This window comes from Urocampus carinirostris, chromosome 19, assembly GCF_059441175.1.
Source record: "Urocampus carinirostris isolate Australia breed hairy pipefish chromosome 19, RoL_Ucar_1.0, whole genome shotgun sequence".
Lineage (NCBI taxonomy): Eukaryota > Metazoa > Chordata > Actinopteri > Syngnathiformes > Syngnathidae > Urocampus > Urocampus carinirostris.
This window is the reverse complement of record NC_142367.1, coordinates 14936946-14960328: the sequence shown is the minus strand read 5'-3', so window position 1 is coordinate 14960328 and position 23383 is coordinate 14936946. Positions and strand designations below refer to the sequence as shown.

General features: G+C 39.6%; 1 protein-coding gene across 2 annotated transcripts in view; it reads left to right on the top strand.

Moving 5' to 3' along the window:
* The window catches only part of shisa9a (shisa family member 9a), a 52723-nt gene extending 30736 nt beyond the window's left edge, over positions 1-21987 (top strand). For both annotated transcript variants that reach the window (XM_088323791.1, XM_088323790.1), the window contains exons 3-4: positions 5088-5357; positions 16305-21987. In XM_088323791.1, coding sequence (XP_088179917.1) covers positions 5088-5357; positions 16305-17143 — 1109 coding nt within the window. In that variant the 3' untranslated portion in view covers positions 17144-21987. The remainder of the gene's footprint in view (positions 1-5087; positions 5358-16304) is intronic.
* The last annotated feature ends 1396 nt before the right edge of the window (positions 21988-23383 follow it).

Sequence of the window (23383 nt, the reverse complement as noted above, 5' to 3'; positions counted from 1 at the left end):
CCAAATAGGAAACACTTGACGCTCGCCTCTCCCATAACCTGCTTACCGTTGAAGTGTGACTAAAGGTGCTTACGCGAAGATGCAGAAGGGACCACACGAGAGGGCGGACACCGGGCACCCTTGCAAACCCTGAATGATTTGAAGGAAAGGGAAAAATGGCAGGCTTTTTACTCACAGTGGCGTCTTCAATACGAGCGGGAGATTAGGAAAACAGTACAAAAGCCTTTCAAAAGGACTGTTTCCCCAGGTTTTCATCACCTACGCAGACTTTTATGTCAACATCTATTCATGCTCAAAATGTTCTGCTTGTGAAATTGCTTTTCAACCAAAACAGCAGCAAGTATTCAATACACTTTTTTTTTCCTTTTCTTTTTTTTAACAAAACGCCTGAGAAAACTTGGCAGGATTTGACCTGGAACATGCTTGCAATGAATCCACGGACAAACTGACAAACCGACAAATATAGGTTGCATAACAATGACTTTCTCGGTACAGTGCAGGCCAGCCTGCCTGCCTGTTGATATGTGGGTGTGGGTGACTGCACGACAATGCCGACTACTACTTACGTGAGGGAGAAAAAAAATCATATTGTTGCCATGACAAAAGAGAGGAGCCGAGAGATGAGGAGGCTCGAGTAATGACAGAGAAGCAGTTTTGCAGATGAAGAGAAAAAAAGAAGCGTTTATGCATTTGCTTGCAGCAGAAAGAGGCAATACGAGATGAGTCAGCTGGTTGCATTTTTGCAAAGCAGAATATAAAAAATAAGATTTAAAAAAAAAATGAATAAAATAAAATAAGGAATTACACTATCGCCAGGAGCGAAGAAAACGAGGCCAAGTGCAAGAAAGGAGCCCACCTACATTTACTGTAGCTATGCTTTCTCTTTATTTCTCTATGAACAACACTAGACTAAAGGAATTCAAGTGTATATAATTTCAAATACTGCAACCTCCAAGTGTGTAGGTGATACGTTCAAGGACAGATAGTATAAAAAGAAAAATCATCATATTACAATACTGATTATAGTGAAGTACGGTAATCCTTTTCTACTTTGGGGCCTCAGTGCATTGCTGGATGAAAAATATACATTTGAAAATTCAAAAAATTATAACCACAAATTCAAGCTTAGCTGCCTGTGTACTGGATACACAGTCGCAGAGCACATTTTTTTGCCCGTTCAGCCCGTTGAGGCGGGCGGGCCACTGTGACCCGCCTGAAAAGAACTGCACTTGTGCGGCCGCAATCCATTATCCCGATCGCATATTCCTAATAGTGGGGATTGGCAGAAGGGACCTGTGTTGGAAGGCATGCCTAAAATAAAATGCACGGTTTTGGCCGCTACGCGTTATTTCCAGTCGACTACCGCTGGAAACAGGGGCTTTTAGAGTGCATTTATTTTTCAGTTTGGGCTGCTGAAGAGTGCCACTGTGCCCCGCCTGAATTGAACTGCACTTGTGCTGCCGCAATCCATTGTCCCTGATCGCATATTTTTTGAGTGGGGATTGGCAGAAGGGACCTTTGTTTAAAGGCATGCCTAAAATAAAATGCACAGTTTTGGCCGCTACCCATTATCTCCCGGGGCTTCTAGAGTGCATTTCTTTTTCATTTCGGGTTGTTGAAGAGTGTCACTGTGCCCCACCTAAAATAAGCTGCATTGTTCGGCCGTGATGCAACATCCCCACTTAACTATTGCTTAGAGTGGGGGCCAGCAGAGAGCATCTTAAAATGTTGGGGGGGACTAATTCCGTGCAAGTTTTGATCCCTATTAACCATGCTGAACGAGTGATTACAGTAGTACGGTTCTCCAAAAGTGGGTCGTTTGTCTCCTTGATAAGAAAAACCTACTGCCCAAATTTGGCCATGCATCATTCACATAAAATATCACCAACACCGCCATTGGATATGGTCTCTCTTTTCCTTCGGGTCGGCCTTTTCTTGGAAATAAATTGTGACGACAGCCTCTGAGGTTCACATAATAAGTTTTTTTTCTATTCCAATCCCCAAAGCGACACTTTTACAAAGCAAAGGAAGCCTATATATTTTCGAAGAACTGAACAATATTTCTTTCTAAAGTGTACCTGTGGTGGACAGAAGGAGGAATATACATGGTTTATCAAGAAGACATTGTATCTACGCATTTTTTGTAACGCTTTTGATTGAAACAACATCGTGCATGTGAAACAATGGATATTCAAGGGATTTTTTTTAAGGCATACTACTTTTGAATTCTTATCAGCGACTGCATAAATCAGAAACTACCCTTAACGACATAAGCAGGAGAGGAAAAAAGGTGTGGAAATTCTTCCTTCGAGCTGCTTTATAATTCAAATTTGTCTGCAACATAATAAAGGGAAAAAGGTCATAGAACCAAAATCTTCAACAAAGCGGTTGCAAATACAATAGACAACATGTTGGTTATTCATTCTGTGCATGAGGCTATCCAAGCTGCTGTGAACTCTTTGACCTGCTTAATGTTGGCTTGCTTTGGACCTCATGCAAATGAGTTCACTGCCGCAAGGCACGCACATTTAGGTTCAAAGTGAGAACGAGACATGATGGTATCGGGGTTGTATTTTGCTCTTGTTCCAGGGGCGATTGTGATAATTAAAAACAGAGCGTTGCCTGACTTTCATTTTAAATGCACTGAATCCCTCGTTACTTTGCACTTTGTACTTTTCAGCTTCAGTACATCAAGATCTATTATCCCTGATCGTATATTTCTGCGAGCTAAGATGGGCAAAGTGCATTTTTTGGGGCCTGGTGGTTCCTTTTTTGGAGGGAAGGGCTTCTTTGCGGATTTTCGCCTATCGCAGGTGGTTCTGGTTCACAAGAAACAGAATAAACAAGAGATTACAAATGTTTTCAGATTACAGTGTTTAGTCTGGTTTATAGGATTTCAGTTTTTCATATACCACTGAAAGTTTATGGTGGGCCGCCAGAATGTGGGTCTGCCACAGCAGCACATTGAGCACAGGAACGAGTCAAGAAGGGTTGCAATACGGAGGCCAAAAATGAAAGGACATTTTTAAAAGCAGAAGGATTATCCTTTTTTGGACTCATTTTAATCATAATTATGGCTCCAAAACATTTTGCATTGTTTATCCATGACAGAAGATGCTGAAGCAGTCCCTCAAAGATTAGCACTTAGTGTTCCTAAATGCTAATATTCAGTTAGAGACCAGTGTTTGGTACGTTCCTTTTGAAAGCATAGTTACTTATAGTTACTTACTACTTCTCCCAAAAAGTAACTAGTTACCAGGGAAAGTGTTTATTTCTGTTACTTTTTTTAAAAAGTTGTTGAATGTCAAATAATTTGATTTTTTTTTAGCAAATACAAAAGATCGTGGTAACGTCATTGATTGGAGTTTACTTGTAGAGATGGGAAATACAACTATTTTTAGAGAACCGTTTATCGGCTCACTAAAAACCGCGAGACCCTGGACATGCCCCCAGGCACGCCCCTGGACACCCCTGGACTGTCCACAAAATTTCTATGGGAAAGAAGAAATTAGATTGCACATAAAGGAAACAACAAAAAAGGTGCGAATTCAACAGATAGTTGGAAGAAGTAATTAAAAAAACAACAATTATCATTATTAAAATAAATGGAAACGTTTAAACGGACCCTTAAAAAACAAAAATAAAACATAGCTTTCAGCCAGAATCCCAAATTCAACCAGATATTTGCATTACAATGGTCGAATCCAAAACTGTATCAACCGAAATGACATGATTCCTGGCACTTCAGTTAAAACAATTCAGTAATTATCAGCTTGGACGGCAGAACAAAGCTAAAGTGAAAATTTCCCACTTTCTTTGTGACATTTGGCTGTTCTTTACAACATCCGTGCCTCACTACAATAACAGCTTAGTGCACTTCATATTTGCAAAGTGTGTTATGCTACCAACTTGTTTTTTGGCAACCGCTCGTCGAGGCTCGGGATTTTGGCGTTGCATAACTGGAGTGTGGAGGAAGACTGATCAATTAGGAGCGCTCTTTAAGTATTTAACAATGTAGTGGAATCACAACGGAAAATATTCATTTCCAATAGGCACCTATTTCTTGCCGTTAATACTAAAGAAGCGATTTTATAGAGGGGGCAAAGACTCAAAAAGGTATTTACATTGTTACTCTTTTAAGGGTAAAGACTAAAGTAAGTCTTGTTTAAGTAGTACTGAGCTCCTGGAACATCTTTTTAAAATAAGTAGTAAAATGTATATTTGAAGCCACAATGTGTAATATTTGACCACTAGATGGCAATGTACTGTCAAATGCCAATGAAAACCAGTGCCACAGTGCACAGCGTAGCAGCAAGTTGCCAGACAAACATGGCGGCAACCTTAGGCACGGATTGCACTATGTAAAATAAATATAAATTTATTGACCTTTATAAATGTAACATTGGTATGATAGTTTAGGTATTAGAGCTTAATATTCAAATCAATGTTGTTGTTTTTTTTACTGAATGAGTTTTTTTCCCCACTAAGAAGTATTACACTCTGTTCCTTCAAAAATAAAAGTAAAATGGCTTTTCTTGGCCAGAATCTGGTTCACAAATGAAAAAAAAAAAAAAAAGAAGAAGAATACTAAATACATAAACAAATAAATAAGTAAACCAAAATATATGGCATTTGAATGAATGGAATTATAAATTGACCAAATTTCCCCCTAAATAGGTAATGGATTCAACTGACTGAAGTCAAATAGTTTCCTGAACACAGGAATACTATTGAGACAGGAAAATAAATATGATCAAAACAACAATAACAGAAAAATAACTATTTAAAAGATTGAACTCACTTGTGGAGAAACATTGGGCTGCCGTTGCTAAACGAACGAATGATAATTCCTCTTTGTATTAACACCCTTATTGGCAGATTAGTTCCATTATTGATTCATTTTCGGTATGTAAGGAGCTACCGCTGAATGCGTTACTTGTGTTACTCACTTACTAGGAACCAAAATCATACCACAACCATGTTACACCAGACATGCTAACCAGTCAAACACGATGCCTGAAATGCCATCAAAGACACACTCACTTAGCGAAAAGCTAGCTGCTAAATAAGCCTATCTTTGTCCACAGAAGGTGCTCAGATCAACAACAACGTGGGGCCCGCTTCAAACATGGGCCCACAGCACCCGTATCCCGCCATGGGCCAGTTGGCGCATTCATATGAGCAGCAGCAGCAACAACAGCAGCAGCAACAGCAGCAGCAGCAGCTACAACAACAACAACAGCAGCAACAACAACAGCAACAACAACAGCAACAACAACAACAGCTCCAGCAACAGCAACTGCACTACCAGCAACAAAACAAGGACTTCAACAAATACGCCTCCCTGAAGGCTGTGGGTGAGTGCCAATCCTTGTAACACCTTTTTTCTCCCTCTTTAATTATTAGAAATGTTTGTTTTGTCACAGTTGAATCAAGCAACATCATCGCCGTAGTGTTACGGCACAGCAAGCTGTTGTTTGCTAGGGGAAAAAAAACGAGGCATCACTGTCAAACTGTTGGCAATCCCTTTTACAGCAGATCGCAGATGTTCTCTTTGAAATTGAAACCTCTAACGTTATCTTATTTTTTTGCTGGAAATTCTAATAGACTTCCGGAGCCGTCGGTCAAGGGTGAGGGTGCGCGACAAAAAACGTGAACACATTTGGCAGATGTTAACGACTGTGGTACTAAAGTTGACATTCCATTAACATAAAAGATGGCAGTTTATCAAGCGCCTTAAAACATATGCCAACCGCACACGGGGCACCAAAATTCACTTGTTTCAGTTCAAATTTTCAGCTTATTTGCCATTGTGACACAAAATAATTTGTCTTTTTTGAAAGCTTGTTTATAGATAAGAATATATGATAGTTTATATTAATTCTTGCTGGAGAAAAAAATAGAGAATCGGGCTAACAATAAGTAAAGAAATGTTCCAATATGTTTTCCCATTCTTTCTATGAGCAGGATGACCTAATGGTCTTTTGCTTGCAACCTTCCATAAATCTATTCCCAAGCTCATTTATAGTCTTGATATGCTGTCAGACAGATCTTGATCCTGTTTAAAATTCAAATCTTCCTCTTACCGCTTGTCTCTTCTTCTCGAATTTTCTTCACCTTCCTACGACTGGTGTTTTGCTCCCTCTGCTCTTCGCTGCTATCAGCTCACCTCGCTTGACCACATTTCTGTCCATTTTTATTCTAATCACAACTCTAAAGTGAGGAACTTGTTTAGCCTCTGTCTTACAAATGGGGGTGGGTCAACTTTGCAGATTTTTGCATATTGAGGGGGGTTCTTGTCCCCGTTGACAGCGATAAACGGTTATAATAGTATCATATTACAGTGTATTTATCCAAGTGACCCTGCTGCAAGCTACCGCTAAGCAACCCTGTTAGTGTCCGTTTTGGTTTGTAAAAAGCCAGACTAGTTTTCGAAACTCAAACAGTGTGAGGGGCAGCGAGAGAAATGAAAAAACACACATCTATCTATTGCTCTGTCGTGCCTTATTCCTATATTCCCATGTTTTGTGTCACAAAAGTGAGTACTCCTCTCACATTTCTTCAGATATTTCATTATTATGCTTGATCAAACAACACTGAAGAAACATCGCTTTGACACAATGAAAGGTAGTCTGTGTAAAGCTTATATAGCAGTGTAAAATTATTTTTCACCTCAAATAACTCATTAGTAGCTAAACCCTTGGTAACAAAAGTGAGTACACCATAGAGGAAAAGTTCCTGAAGTTCAATATTTTGTGTGGGTTACAAAAAAAGAGTACACCCTAAAGTTTAATATTTTGTGTGGCCAATATGATTTTGCAGAACTACCTTAATCCTCCTGGCCATGGATATCATCAAGAGCCTCACAAATTGCCACTGGAACGCTCATCCACTCATCCATGCCAACATGACTGAGGGGGGGATATTCTCTCCCTTTTGCTTGAGGATGCCTCATACATGTTCTATTGGGTTTAAATCCGGAGGCATGCTTGGCCAATCCATCCCCTTTACCCTCAGCCCCTTTAGAAAAGCCTTGGTCATCTTCGATGTGTATTCGGGGTCCTTGTCAGGCGGGAACATTGACCTGAGACCTATTTTCTTGAGGGAGGGGATCCTTCTCTGCTCCAGTTTTTCAAAGTACATCCTTAAGTTTGTGTTTCCCTTAATGAAATGATACTCCCCAATTCCAGTTGCACGGATACAGCCCCAAACCATGACATTCCTAACACCATGCTTGACTTTAGGCACGACACAAACATGTTTGTACTCCTCACCTGGTTGCCACCACACATGCTTCACACCATCTTAGCTAAAGAAATGAATCTTTCATCAGACCCGTCGATATCTTTCCAGTGAGCCATGACCTTTGTCGGTAGACTTCTTTTTATGGTGACAAAGCGATATTTCTATAGATTATAATGCAATCCCTGCAGAAATGTGAGGGGTGTACTCACTTTTGTGACTTGCTGTACACACACAAACACCCACACTGTTTATTTCCCAACACCAGGACTCTCATCCCTTTCTACAACCAGGATATTTACTCATAAATTCTTGTTCACAACTGTAATATACTGTTCTCCAGAAATAACCTTGAAAAGACTCAGTGAGAAATAAGTAAAGTAGGGATGAAAGCAGAGTGAAAGATTGCAAGCCAGAACGTCCTTGTACAGAAGAGGACGACCTGGATATAAATGTGAAAACATAAGACTTTGAAATCACATCTTTGCTCTAAATTCATCTTGACACTACATTTTTTTGCTGTCTCACAATATTAATACTAAGTATAGAAAAACAGAACAGTTTTGGTGGCAAGTGTTCAATTAAGATAAGCAAGATTTTGTCTCCCAACGGACACAACTAGAAATACATTGTACGGTTTCAGGGCAGGCTATCATAATCTCAAGTGGCAGAATCGTTCGAGTTTGAGATGTTTACGTTCTTAGACCTGATTCATACGCACCTCATTAGCAAGCTCTGCTGAAGTCTGATTACAGCCCAGATCATTAGAATCAGTCGATTGCTTGTAGTAAAACGTTGACAGGTAGAAATGACGCAGTTTTTAACTTTCCATGACTCCCAATGCTTACTCTATGTACTGTGATGTTTTCAAGGACTCGATTATTTTAACAAAGATAACGGTATTTAACTTTACCAATTCCCATACCTCTCAGACACAAGTACATTTTATTTGTTATCTGAGTTTTACACTGACTGAAAAAAAGGTTCGGAGAAGAAAATCCAGTCCTGCGAGACAAATACAAGCTTTTATGTTTTCTTGTCGATTCTGCCTGACCATAATCTGTTGTTGCCCACAAATCAACCTTCCAGGAAGGAGTAGCTTCTTTGTGCTGCAGTATTTATTTCCTCCTGCTCCCGCTATATTTGATCATCAGCAACCCAACCGTGCCAGAATACATGAGGGATCAACACAAGATAATAAACAGAAGCACTATTGAGCCAGAGCTGTTATGAAAGCAACCACATATGTTATAGTTAATAAATGAAAGGGGCGTCAGATGTATTTGTTTGATAACAGCTTTGATAACAGTTTTCATGTGTCGGCATGCGTGTTTTTTTAGTGTGGGTGGGGTCAGGTTGCCAGCCGGATGCTGTTTTAATATTGCTTGGTCATAGCTGTAATAGAGACCGTCCAAGTCAGGGATCAGAAACCTTTTGACTCAAAGAGGCACGAAAGCAAAATATTTGTATTTTCAGCGAGAGCCACACCATATATTTTAATTCAAAATCAAACAAATCTACTAAACTTGATCTCCAGACAAAAACTCATTCTGCAGTGCATATTATTTCACTATGTGGCTTTCAATGATTTATGGAATATATGAAATAGTAAAAATGACAGAAACTGTGTCCTATATTAACAAAAATCCCCCTCAAATTTGTCTCTGAGATCGTTGAGATTCATTTTGACCGTCATTTTTATGTTGATAATGGTTTCAAAACAAGGTGCGAGCAGAGTTCTTTTGTAAAAATGTCCCAAAATATGTTAAACAACAAGGATAATTATGTAGCATCAGATTTGTGACATAGTCACTGTTCAAACCTTGAGAATCGAGAGGTCATTATTCACCCTCCATTCTGGTTTACAGATGCAAATCTTTGACATCTTTTAAACTACAAACATTTGTCTTAAAAGTCCTCATTTTTTCTAATTCTGCGCAAATTTAAGCTTGAAAAATGATCCATAAAATGGTAGAAGGCTGACGTTCCACTCGCATGTTCTCCTGCATCTCATCGGCTAAGAGACGCGGGAAAAAAAACAGATGGCATTTCTTCTTACCGGCTTTAAAGGTAGAAAAGCGCAACAGCGCTTCTGCAGCTAGAGGTTGAAACACGTTGTTGCATTCAATGATTAAAAGTGAATCTTATCTCCAAGGCAGATGTGCTCAGGAAAGGAACCTCACCTAACTCCCGAGCCATACTTTCCCGACCCCTGCTCCAAGTCATCACATTGCAATATTAAATAGTCAAGCAACGATATTTGATCAGTGGCACACAGTGAACTGGATTTAAATGCCACGCTTCAGCAAACGTGCATCCAGTACAATGGCTGAAAGGCTTCAATTTTTGTATATAATCTTTGAAATATTTAAATTGATATTTTTCAACCCACAATGCACAGAAGCCATGATGTACGAAGATTCACTTAGCAATAAAAATTTAAATCTACCATGATAAACATATATAATGCCTTGCAAAATTATCGCCCCGCCCACCCCAAAGAACCTTTTGACATATTACCATATTTCAGGCTTCAAATTTTTTGTTGAAAACTTAAAATATTTGTAAAGAATAAACATGAGAGACACAATCATGAAAAGAAACCACATTTATTCAACATTTTATATTGTGCTAACAAATAATAAATTGAAAAGTAGGTGTTGCAAAAATATTGGCCCCCTTTGAGTTAATACTCAACCTCCTTTTGCTGTGATCACAGCCACAAGTCTTTCTAAGTATGTCTCTATAAGTTTTGCAAAGTTTGAAACAGAAATATTTGCCAATTCTTCCATCCAAAGCAGCTCAAGTTCCTCAAGGTTTGATTGTGACTGTTTGAGGACAGCTTTTTAAAGATATTTCCACAAATGCCCTACAGGATTGAGGTCTGGACTTTGGCTTGGCCATTTTAACACCTTTATATTGTTAGTTTTGAATTATTCCATTTTAGATTTTGCTTAATGTTTAGAGTCCTGTTGGATGGTAAACCTGCACCAATTCTCAGGTTTCTTGCAGACTCCAACAGATTTTATGCCAGAACCGACTTGTATTTGGCTCCATCCATCTTCCCAATCACTCTGACAATCTTCCCAACCCCAGACCATGATGCTATCACCACCATGTTCAACAATGGGGATTGCATTTTCAGGGTGATGCGCAGAGTTACTCTTACGCCGAACGTAATGCTTTGCGTTCACCCCAAAAAGTCAAATTTTGGTCTCATCAGACCAAAGCACCTTGTTCCTTATGTTATTTGTGTCTCCAAAGTGGCTTCTTGCAAACGCCAAAGGGGCCTTATCAAGGTATTCTCTCACAAAGGGCTATTTTCTTGCCACTGTTCCATAAAGGGGAGATGTATACAGACAACGACTGGTTGTCTTAAGCAAAGATTGTCCCAACTCAGGTGTGTATCCCTGAGAGTCATCCAATGTGATCCTGGGTCTCTAGGTTGCTTCTCTGAATGATTTTCTTGTTTGGGGCGAAATCTTAGGTCAGCGGGCAGGAACCTATGACTCGGGAGCTATACATGGCTCTTTTCAAGCATACATATGGCTCGGAGATTACATGTAACAGCAGAACATTTCTCTGTGGCGTTCCAAAGTTGGGAAATTACATCCTGATTCTGGTACATGCAAAGCCGATAACATGTAACCGCAGAACACTTCTCTGTGGCGTTCCAAAGTTGGGAAATTACATCCTGATTCTGGTTCATGCAAAGCCGAAGAATATTTAGGACAAAATGACAGTCATAACTGAGAGGGGGAGACAAATCTTAGGTGGTATATTTTTAATATAGGACACAGGCTCTGCCATAGATATATTTGATCAAATCCTTAAATGTCACACAGAGAAGTGGAATGTGCTACACACTTATCTTTTGTCGGAAGAGCGAGTTTGGCGGTTTTGTTGAATATTGTCTAAAAAAAATGTTTTGGTTCTCTCAATTATAAGAAAATATATATTTTTTGCTTATATGGCTCTTTGGGTTAAAAGAGTACCTGACCCAGGTCTTGTTAGGTTTGCCTTGGCTTTATGCTCTCTGCATTTTTATAATATTGCTCACACAGTGCTCCGGGAGATGTATAAATGTTGCAAAATCTTCTGGTATCCCATTCCTTCTTTGAACGTTGCCAAAACTATATCCCAGACCTTTTCTGTATGTTGTTTGGTCTTCATAATGCTGTCTGTTCTCCTGTGTCTGCTTTCACAGACCTCTCGGCCCATCACAGAGCAGGTGCATTCAAACTGAGACTTAATGACACTCTGTTTGTCATTTTGAGTCATTTAAGTTCACATTGGATCATTCAGAAGTCTTCAGGGAACTTCTGGAGTTCGTGTTCTAAACACAGAGACCTAGGGGGCAATTTTTTCCAAGGCCTTGTTTTTACAATGAAAGTTTTTTCATTGTAAAAACAATATGAAACTTTGAAATAATTTGGTTCCATTTCCAAACTGTGTCTTATATTTAGTTGCTTCTTTGAAAATATTTCCCGTTTTTTAGCCTGAAATGTGGCAATATGACAAAAAGTTCTTGGAGGGCAATTCTTTCGCTAGGCACTGTATATACAAAAAATAAACAGAAACTCCTTTATTTATTCCCGAATGGTACATTTTGTTGAATCAAATATCCAAACTTCTTTATTACCTCTATATTATAACCAATCCACAAATACTTGGATGTTTGAAAAATACAGCAAAGGAATCTCGAGACAAAAAAGTCTGTATTCCAAGATATGCGGGTTGTTAAAGCGCTTAGGACAACATATGGTGGTGATAACGCACCATTGAAGCGCAAATTACCGAGATGAAAATTGATTCTTTTTTTCCGTTGCAATTAGCGCTCCATTAGTATGAAATCCTGAATTGGTCGTTAAACCATAAGTGAACACAGATTACAGATTCGGGATTTTCATCATTCACATCCGCCTGCTGGATAGCAGCAGTCAAACTGTCCTTTGAACCGTGGCCCCTCCCACCGCATCGTTCGTCTCTCCTTGTCACTTTCATTTCCTCTCACCTTCCCTTCCTCTCTCCTTATGGTCTTTATCATTTGTATCACACACCCTCTCCCCATGATTCTTCTCCGACCTAATCTTTTTTCCCCGGCTTTTGTATCTCTGGCTCTCATTTTGCGCTACACCCACCATCTCCAATCCACTGCTGATCCCCCTTCAATCCATCACGATCCGTATCGCCGCTTGAAGACTCATCGGGCCGCTAATCTCCAGCCTGGCTTCCTTAAAGTGGTTCGTATCAGGTTCCGACTCTTGCTATGGCAGGATGACGCCCGTCTAAAAATCTCCCAATTGCTTTATGAGTTTCTGTTTGGCAAGGACCGTTCAAAAGGACTCTTGCGGAGTGACTGGGAAGATCATTCCGGTCGGCAACCTGAATTTTTGTACGCTAGGTGGAACGGGCAGGGAGAAAGAGGAGGGGGTACAAAGTGTCAGTGTGTGAGCTAATCTTGAGCAAAATGAATGACTCCTCTTTACCCGTGGTATTGTCAATGCTCGCTCTCTCCTGGAGAAATACATCAATGTCTAAGATCAACACTTCCCCCACAAGACTGGGAAGCGAGTTTCTTTTTTTCTGTAATTGCTTCTGCCACTTTGCCAATTGTACAGCTGATAAGCAGCCCTCGTGTCAATCAATAGCCATCTAACTTCCTCCTTCCTTTGCATCTATATAAGAAAGCTTCATTTAATGGTGAACAGCATCAATTGAGGTCAAAACACACGCAGGATAAACTAAAATAGTGTTGTTCTTGTTGGAGTGTCATGCAATTATCAAATTGTGCCTTTTCGTACCCGTAAAACCAATCAAGCCCTCTATACCAGTGGTTTTCAATCTTTTTTGAGCCAAGGAACACCGTTGAAAACATTTCAAATTTAATTCACAGTACCAGTTTCATACTTATTTTTTAAAGCTTAAATTATCATGTTGCCTGAATCTTATCACTTTTGGTCAACATGGCTCATTTGTTTCAGTTAATGAATTTACTGTAATTTTGTATTTTACTTCATTTTCAAATCTGCTTTTCAAATTTAACTTTCCTTTTGTTATTTTTCTAAACCTTAAAAAAATACTCAAACATAGGAAAGAAATCTATGCAAGTGGAAAAGATTATATATATATATATATATATATATATATATATATATATATATATATATATATATATATATATATATATATATATATATATATATATATATATATATATATATATATACATATATATATATATATATATATATATATATATACATATATATATATATATGTATATTTACTATGTTCTTTTGTAAAATAAGACTGTCATAATTAAAATCAGCAACATTAGGTGCCACATACATGATTTGTTTTATTATATTTTTGTTTTGCAATTCTAAACAGCTTGATCAAACTAAAGGAGTTATTAAATATATTTCCCTGCACTACGTCATGAGCAGAAAATTAATATATGAAAAGAAGAAAAATACTAATCCTTTGCCCCCTACTCTTTTGGATGAATAGCAATTTTCCTCAGTTGATCATTAGTAGAAAGATATTGAAATATAGCATGCTTATTTGCTAAGATAAAACTGGGAAATTTCCTGCGGCACATTAGACAAGGTCTCCCAGCACACTGATTTGAAAAACATCCCTTTATACCAATGACACAAAGATAATCCATAGTGCGAAGCGACTGTAATTAAAAAGAATAGCCATTTGTTTAGTCCACAACTCTCATTGGCATATTCGATAATGAAAGCAGGATTAAGACACTGTCACAAAGACAAGACTTTCTTTTTTTGGTCTCCAGATATAATGTCCACTAATGCTTCCCGTGGGGCTAATTACTAGACTACAAGGCGAGCATAGTGGTTTCACAGCCCAAGTCTGATATTCAAATGGCAGGAGCTTGGAGGCTTCTTGATAGGATCACAATTAACACACACATTACTTAATGAGGGAAGCAATCCGGAAAGACAAAAAAAGACCAAATATAATGGCATCTGCCATTTCATGGTAATACACAAATATGTCTGCACAAAGTCATGCTCAGTTACTATTATTTATGGTTGTTTTTTAATGGTGACACCCTATGATTACAAAAATACAGCAATGTAAAACTTGTAATGTCAATCTTCAAAAGCATATGGATGACTTCTGAGATTATATAAACTTGATGATGTAAATAAAACCGCTATCTTTCTTTTTTAATCAACTTTAGCAATCATTAACTCGGACAAGGATCTAAACTAAGTGGTAAATAAGGGCTAACGTTTTTGAACGCACTTGATTTTTTAAATGTATTCATTAAAACCTTTTCTTGAACATTCACAGTGAAAAAATAAAGAAAATCAGTCTGAATGATTAAAATGTTTACCTTCTAATGAAGTGCTTCTCAGTGAATTAAAAAAAAGGACGGGGTCTAAAATTTTGAACCCCTTTGACGCTCCTTTAAATATATACACATACATCAAGCAAAAACAGTTTCATCCCCTCTGCAGAGTACCTCCTTGAATACTCGGATGAGAGCACATCTGCCCTCTTCTGAAAACTGAAGTGTTTTTAAAGTCTAAACACATAAAACAACATAAAATTCCATGTTTTTCTGATCGACAAGAAACTGGGTGTGCATGTCTGTCGTTACAACATGAATGAAAAACTCTAAAAGTTGAACATGGAAAACTGACTCCCCAGGTATCCTTTCCAAATGCATAATGCCACATTGCCGACTTTAACGTTTGGCGGATGATCATTCGAGGAATGGAGCGCCTGCTTATCACTTCTTGCCTCTAATTTATCATACCGACTGACGGCTGCCGTGGGTTCCACTCCCTCATGCATATTGTTAGAGTCTCAGCACGATGCTGGCCTTTCATGGATAGAGGCATAAAGAGCCCACTGTGCGCGACAGCGACATTTTCTGTTTCCTGTCACGTACACCCCTGGATGTGTGCACCGATGCGCTGACTGCCGCCCAATTGATTCACCCGTCGCCTGAGCAAGTTCGATCCCTCCGCAGGCAGCCGTTCGAGCATCGTCTCAGCGGGTGAGACGCTGCACCCCCGCCCCCTACAGCATTTCCCGGTTCTCACCCGCCGACCTCTCTGTCGCTTCACAGGGCCGCTCGCTTCTCTCTCCGCTCTCACTGTGATAAAGCAGATTTATAGCAGCAACAGGAGCAAAAACTCGCTGTGTGTGTTAACTTTATCTCCAAGGGTACCCAGGCAACAAGGGCATAAGAGTAATGAGTGGACCGTGAACACAGATACGACAGAACACATTTCAAAACGATAAGACAGCTTTGCTCAGTGGCGATGACTGACGGGAACGTGTAAACGTGGGTCATCAATCCGAGACCTTTAAACAGAACTTTATAATGTTGAGACGGACGTAATCGCATTTAGATCAGCAGCAAACTTTATGCGTCTCACCTAACCACATCACGCATTTTGCTGATTGCTCTAATTAAATCTCATGCGTTATTTACTGACAGAAATTAAAAGCCAAAATGCCCTCTCTTGTATCGTTAAGAAAAAGTGAACTTTATTTGAAGATAAAGCAAAACGTAATGAATGCTTACCTGGTTTCCACAACACTACGTTTTAAACTGAGTTTTGTTTCGATGATAGTAAGACTCCAACTTGTCCCAGGGGCCTCGTACCTGTGGGACATGCACAGCTCAACCCAACTGGGAAAGCTCCAATTAAGAATCCAGATCAGATGCCTGATCTACCTCATTTGACTCCTCTCAATGCGAAACAATATATGAAGACCCTAGACGACTTGTGGTGGAAATTAATTTCACTTGCTATAAACTAAGAGTTTGTTCTCTTTCGCACAAATCACTGCTTTTCATAGATGTCTTCGGGAATGTCGATATCCTTAGCTCCGATCTGAGTGTGCGTCACTGTAGACTGATTTGCTCACGAATCTCCCACTTTTTCTTCTCATCACAGATCAACAAGAATCTTTTTATAAAAATGCTGCAAAAATAAACCTGTCAAATATTGTCGTATGATAAAGTAAGTTTCCTTAGTTTCTCTTATTGTTTTGTCTCTATCTTCTGACAGCTGCCAAATTCAACGGTGATGTGTACAACAAGCGCAGGATGGTGGTGGAGCTACCGACAAAAGGTGGTCTTCCGCTCCAACCCATGGGCAACTCCCGACCCTCATTGGCGAACATGTCGTCGATGACCAGCATCCCGATTGCCTCAAATGCCATGGCCTCCCACTCCATGAACCAGATGACCTCCATGGCTCCTATGACGTCTATGACACCTATGACTGCTATGACACCCATGTCCACCCTTACCCCAATGACTTCTATGACTCCAATGACCACATTGGGGCCACTGGGCCCAGAGCCAGTTGCAACTTATGTCAATGAGATGCCCAGAATCACCTCTGTCTCTACCCTCCCGACAGACCGACGTGGCCCTGGAGTGACCTTGTTAAAGCACAACAGCCAAAAACCTAAAAGCAACCACAGCCACGTCACACACGGCTCTCACAGTGCTCTCACTCACCTTCACAGCCACAGTAGCAAGCCGCTAGGACTGGGGACAACATCTTTGGCCCACATGGGGGGTACCATGCCAGGGGGAACATCCCTTGGAATTTCCAGGGTCGCAGAGACCCCTGTTGGCTCCAGCTTTGCAACAATGAGTCGCCCGTTGGCGTACAGTTCCAATACCATCTCATCTGGGCATACAGGGGGCACGGGGATAAGGGGCTGGGACGGGACAGAAACAGTGGGTCGGAGGAAGAACTACGGGCACAAGAGGCCTCAGTGTACGGCGCTGGAGTCGAACCAGCTCCATGGTACTAGAGCCCACAGCCACAGTCAACACTTCCTGCCCACGCAGCCCTACTTTGTGACAAACAGCAAGACAGAAGTTACAGTGTGAGGCAGGAGACGTGGACTAAATGTAAAGAATGCATGTGAAAAAGTGACACAAGTAATCCCGGATGGAGACAAATATATCAGAGTTGGCCAAAAGGTGCCGTCTGTTTCTTTGTGCAAAAAAGCTAAGAAGGATTTCTACACATTTGTGATGTGATTGTGACATAACGTCGGTCAATCTGTAACGTATAGAGTCAATCACTAAGGTCACTAAAAGGACTGCTGATTTCTGTCAGGTCTTAGTGGTTAAGTTGGTAACAATAACAATGGAGCATATCTTGCGAGTATTAAAGGATTAAATGAAAACCTAATGATCAAAAAATGAATGGTAAGGGACAATATGAGGAGTTCAAAAGCAGCAAGATTGCCAAGTCACAAGTTTCGCAGCATATGTTAAACAGATATGGTTGAATCAAACTACATTCCAATTTCTCAAACCACCGGGATCTCTTTATGGCTTCACAACCGACATATGAATAGGGCTCCGAGTTTTGGATTGCGGGCATATAAGCTTTTTCTATTAAGGTCATTTGGAAGCCTCTTCACAAAAGTAGCAGTTGAAGGTCACCCTTCTCAAACAAAGCTCCAGCGCAGATCACGCTGGGCTGAGGAGTAGGATTGTTGCTGTTCAGCCCTCATCTACACGCTGACAGCTGGCCCAGGGGCGAGGTGGAGAGGCAGGATCCGGATGCTGCTGCAGCATCTTTCTTCCATCATGACACTCAAGTGCACATATTCTCGTACAAGTGCGGGCGAAAGGTAGAGGCCAACAAGAGTGTATGTAGAAAAAGTCAGTCAGTTAATTGGCATTGATTATTCATTACCTGCTTTCTTTCTTTTTTTTTTTTGCTAACCTTATCCATGCTTATGTTCTTGTAAAGAGAACAAAATCAGCTGTTTATGACGGGTTTTTTGGTAGATTAGACTCTTTTTAGACTCAATTCAGATCACAAATGCGGATTAAAAATGGTCCGAATAGGCCCTTAAATAAATTAGGACAACATAATGTGTGATGCTGAAAGAAGAGATAAATAAACAGTACAACGCTGTGTCACTAATTTTTGGATCAATTATTGTAATTTCACTATATCAGAGCTTTGGCAAACACCATCTGCATCCATCACTGGCAACTTCTTTTTGGTTTTACTATTTTCATTTCATCCATTTAGGTAAGTTTGATTTATTCGCTCAGAGAAAATTAGTTGTGTTTTTTTTTTTACAAGGAATACGAAGCTAAGAAGATTGTAGCCTGAGGATTACTACCAGTATTTAAGTAGTCATTTGTCATCTTTTCATGCATGTTATTTATTTTTTATGTATTTCTTTATTTAAATATTGATTAACTATGTATTAATTGAAATTAGGTTATTCTTGATTTTTTTGTTTTTTACCATGGATAAAATTGGACTTAATAACACCTTGGCCGCTTTCGTGGGGTAGATGTTCTATCTAGGTTATTTGACTCCAACACAAAAATAAATTGTAGGCCTGGAAGAAAATAGGTCAGATGATTTGAGTATCCCTCCAAGAACGCTTCCCCTCTTTTTTTACTCATATAAATTGAGCATATTTGAGCTGCTTGAATGCTCCGCTGAGAAGGAGTTATTAAGGAGGGTATTATAATGATTGTTCATGAATGGTTATAATTGTAACTCCTTTTGAGAACTGCAGATTTTTTGCTCAATGAAGCATGTTTGGAGCCTCACTAAATATCACACCTTTGATTATTAGAGGGCATAGTTATTTTCTTGTCTTTCGCATCTCAGATTTTTCATTTCTGTATGCTTTTGGTCTTACCTCAGCTAAGCATCTCCTAAAACAGACTGCCTTCTGCGATTGCTGCAAGAATAAAGCTCTTCCCACGATCCAAAAAGCAAAAGAGGTGGGGTCAGCTGGAAATGGTTGCATTGACCGGCTAGGTGGATCAGGTCATGGGCACAGATGAACGGGTTCAAGAAGCAGTCATGTTAGAAATTCTACAATCAGGAGGACAGTCTGACAAAAAAAAAGTCCTGAACGGTTTACCACGCAATATCCTCGCCAAGATTGTCCTAATCAACAATTGCTGTCATTCCGAATGAGCTATATCAGAGACGGTTCGTTCGTCTTAATGTTTGTATTTAATGTGAGAGTTATAGGGTGTTTCCTAAAAAAGCTTCCTGTACGTTCTTTCTAATACTTTGTTACGTCTAATTTATTCAGAGGAAATTAATTGAGATAACCTAATAAATTAGGTCAAACGAAAAACTCACACTTTTTACATGTAAAGTCATGTTTAATTGTGATACCCTTAATCGCAAGGAGTCTCAAAGGGCTGCACAGACCACGGATTATTGCAAACCACAGACTATTATTACAGATGATCTGATCTAAAACCTACATGAAGAAACCTTAATTCCCCTTCTAGGATGACCAGGCTGGAACGGATGTTGCAATAACAGATAATGTACAGATATTGTAAACAGGAAATATAGCTCATTCATAAGATAGAGAATAGAAGTGTGTTTTAAGCCTAAATGTAAACGGTTCCACTGAGGTCGCAGATCGAATCTCAGGGGACAGAGCATTCCACATAAATGATGAAGTCCTCTTGTGTATCTCAAATTCCGATAGGAAAACCTTCAGTTGTGATTCCGATTGGATTTTGGACACAATCAAAATGGTCTCTTTTCCTGTTTTATCTGTGCCTTCTCCATCTTATAAATCACCCCGTCTATCATTTTGGCAGCTACAAACACTACCTTACCCCTGTTCAAGGGAAATAATTAAAGATTCATTGCTATTTTTGATGATTTCATGCAGCTTATTATTTGTTAGAATTATTTCAGGCGAGTGGTCATAATGGGTCTAGGACGGTATATAAAAAATGTGTTTTAGACTCTCTAAGAAAATGACTTTTTCAAATTATATGTTGCGGCAAAGCTTAGCTTAAGGCAGCAAGCACGAGGGACATTCTACACGTTATTACCATACTAATCTATTTATATTCCCATCACAATTCTAGTGAGTCGCCATCGAACCCTGATAAATACCCTCATTTTGACCACAATAGCTCTGATTGTTGATTTAGCGGGTGATGTTTGGACCGAATAAACATAGAGCAAGTCCTTCGCTGAGGCTGAGCACTGGGAGTTGTGTGAAATCAATAGCAAAGCTCGTGCAGAAGCAAAACAGCACAAACGGGAAGTTAAAGGCTGACAATAAATGGAACGCTGAGAGGCAAAAACCTTGTAAACCACACAGAAAATATAATATAATAGAACATATACTGTTGCCAGACTATAAGCTGCGCTTAAGGAGTGGGCCATGTCATATGCTTGCTTAATTCCGAGAATAAAAACTGGTCTTGTGGTCCAATTTTCTCCTTGCCTGACGAGTTCTATTAAAATGCAGAAAACAAGATTCCCATTAGACATGTCACGCTGTAATTGAGCGTCATTGTTGTGTGCATGCAGCAAGAACAGAAAAAAAGCACTGCCAGCCATCCGCTAGGGATATTCAATAAGTCGAGCGGAAAAGGGACTTGAGGCCGCGGGGGATTAGGAGCTCTCATTGTGATCCTTAATCACCAAGACCTTAAAAAAACTAGCAAGAAGCTTGCAACTCCACATCGGCAACCCAAGACTGTCGAGGTATACAATGTCAATACTCGATGGGAGGAAACGTTAAATAATTGATACTGCTGGACGTACGGAGACGCGTGCATAGTTGGGGAATTTGACATCAACAGCACATAAGAAATCATAAGCTCAAGTACAATGTGAATCATATGAACATCGACATGCTTTCCGGGACTCTATGCTCCTTTGTAATTTAATGTTTGTTTTGTACATATTAATTTCATTTGTTACCCATATTCGTTTGTCATTTAATAAAAACAATTATGATGCGAAAAAATATGTGTCTGGTGATGACTTTCAAGGGCTCAAACAACTTTAGTTAGCAGGTTGAGTTTTTTTAAACGGCATTCTGTTGAATAATCTAAAAAAACCTTCGACATCAGAGGGGTCTTGTCAGCATTGTTTACAAGCTTGTATTGCCTCCGTTTGTACAGTGAGCACATTTGTTTTCACTTTTGGCTTAAAAAAAAAAAAGAAGCTGTGTTTGATTTGTTTTTGTGTTTGCGCTCTCTTTGGTTGTATTGTCAAATGAACACAATGGCTATGTATAACTTCTGTTAGCATAAGCAATGAATTATTCTGGCTAATGACAAAAAAATACCCGCAGTTATTGACCCCTTCAATGTCCAGAGCCAAGGGATTTCCCATAACACGGAATCAATAAGCTATTTGTGGGACGATGATATTCCACTGGCAAGCTAATCTTCTTGAAAGAACAAACCGTTTGGCTCTTTTGCTGTATTCACCGCGTACTACATGCAGATATATACGAATTTTCTACTTTTCATGTCCAGACCAGTTTGTGGTATATATGACACCTACACGTGGCTCGTGAAGCATATTTCCGATGGTAGGAATCCATCTTCCCACTATTGTTTGCACAGTAGCTTCTAATATGCACCGTGATGCCCCCCCGTCGTCCTTGAAACCTTATACTGACTTTGGAATTCTGTGAAATGAAATTATGAGAAAGATGTATTTTGGTACTACTTGACTCTTGTTAGAAAATTAAAAAAAAAAGAAACCATAGCAAATGTTTTGTCCCAAAATATATTACCATAGTGTTGCTGAGATGAACTTTCTTTGGTTTTTCTCTTTACGGGGGGATCCTTCACCGGGGATATTCGGGGATCTTTTTGTCGTTGAGTTGCCATCTAACAATATATGATTATTGTTCTATTTAAGATTTTCTTACGTGGCAATAAAAGATGACTTCAGCAAAAAGTTACATCTGGCCTCTTTTTTTTTGGTCCTCTTTTACCGACAAAAAAACTCTCTGATTGCTGTTAATATTTAATCCAAGGATTGTATCTTCCATTAAATAAGTGCCAGAAAGTTGACTTAACCAACCATGTCAAAGTGCTGAGTGTAGTATTAAGTTCACAATCTTGACTTTAAGCAAAACACAACCGTTCAAGATTAACTCTAAAATTGAAGAAAGTGCAGAAGAAGAATCTACATTTTGTGATCAGGATTGGAAGATTGACTGTAGAGTTCATATGTCTGTCTTCGACCAGACTTCTGTTCTTTTAAAAAAACCTTGCGATTTGAGAAATCTGCAATGTAGCCCCCCTCAATTTCTAACCTGTGCTCTGCTTACCCCCGGTGGCAGCAATAGTCAGCCGGGGATAATAGATCGCAGCCGTACGGATGCTGTTCATTTTAGGCAGAAAGGACGAACAGTTACTCATGGCAAAAACTTGCCTTTTCGGCCCCCGCTCTTTGCAATAGTCAACTAGGGATAATGAATCGCGGTCAAGACTGTATCCTGTGTTTCATTTTAAGCAATGGCGACAGTTGCATGGTACTATAACCTAAACCATTTGCGAGCCCCTGCTTTTAGGAACAGTCGACCAGGGATAATGTATTACAGCCAAACCCATGCATTTCATTTAAGCGAGCCAGAATTGCACACCTCCTGACAAAAGTGCCTTCTGCCGTAGCTGTATGCAGTCGAGGCTGACGTATCGCAGAATATTTTTCAGCCCGTCATGCATGGGGAACGCAAAGTCCAAAACGCAAAGTAGAGAGGGATTACAGCAGTGGTGTTAAACATGCGGCCTGGGGGCCAGATCAGGTCACAAAGGTATTAATCCGGCCTGCAAAACAACGCTGAAGGAAAAATGACTCGCAGTTTGAAACATGTCCACTGGATGTCGCTAAAGCAACGTGCCACTCACAAAGCAACTGCAACTGTGTCTATTTTTCTCACTCACTCTCTTCCTCTTCCCTTTGTCTGTCTTTCTCTTTTTCTTCTCTTTTACACTTTCTTTTGCTCTCTAATTCTTCTATTTCCTTCTCTGCCCCTCTCTGGTTCTTCTCTATGTTTTCTCTCTTTTTCTCTCCTTTTTTTATCCTTCTATTTTATCCCTCTCTGTGTTTTTCTCTTCTATCTTTTTCATCTCGTTCTCTTCTTTTTTATTTTATACTTTTCTCTCTTACCTTCTCTTTTTTATCCCTGTTTCGTTCTCCATTTCTTTCAATCTCTCTTAATTCTTGCCTCTCTTTTTTTGTCTTTTTCTCTCCTTTTTACTCTCTCTCTCTTCCTCTCTATTACTCTTCTCTCTCTCTTGCACTCTCTTTCACTCTCCCCTTCTCTCTCTCTCGCTCCCCCTCTCTCTCTA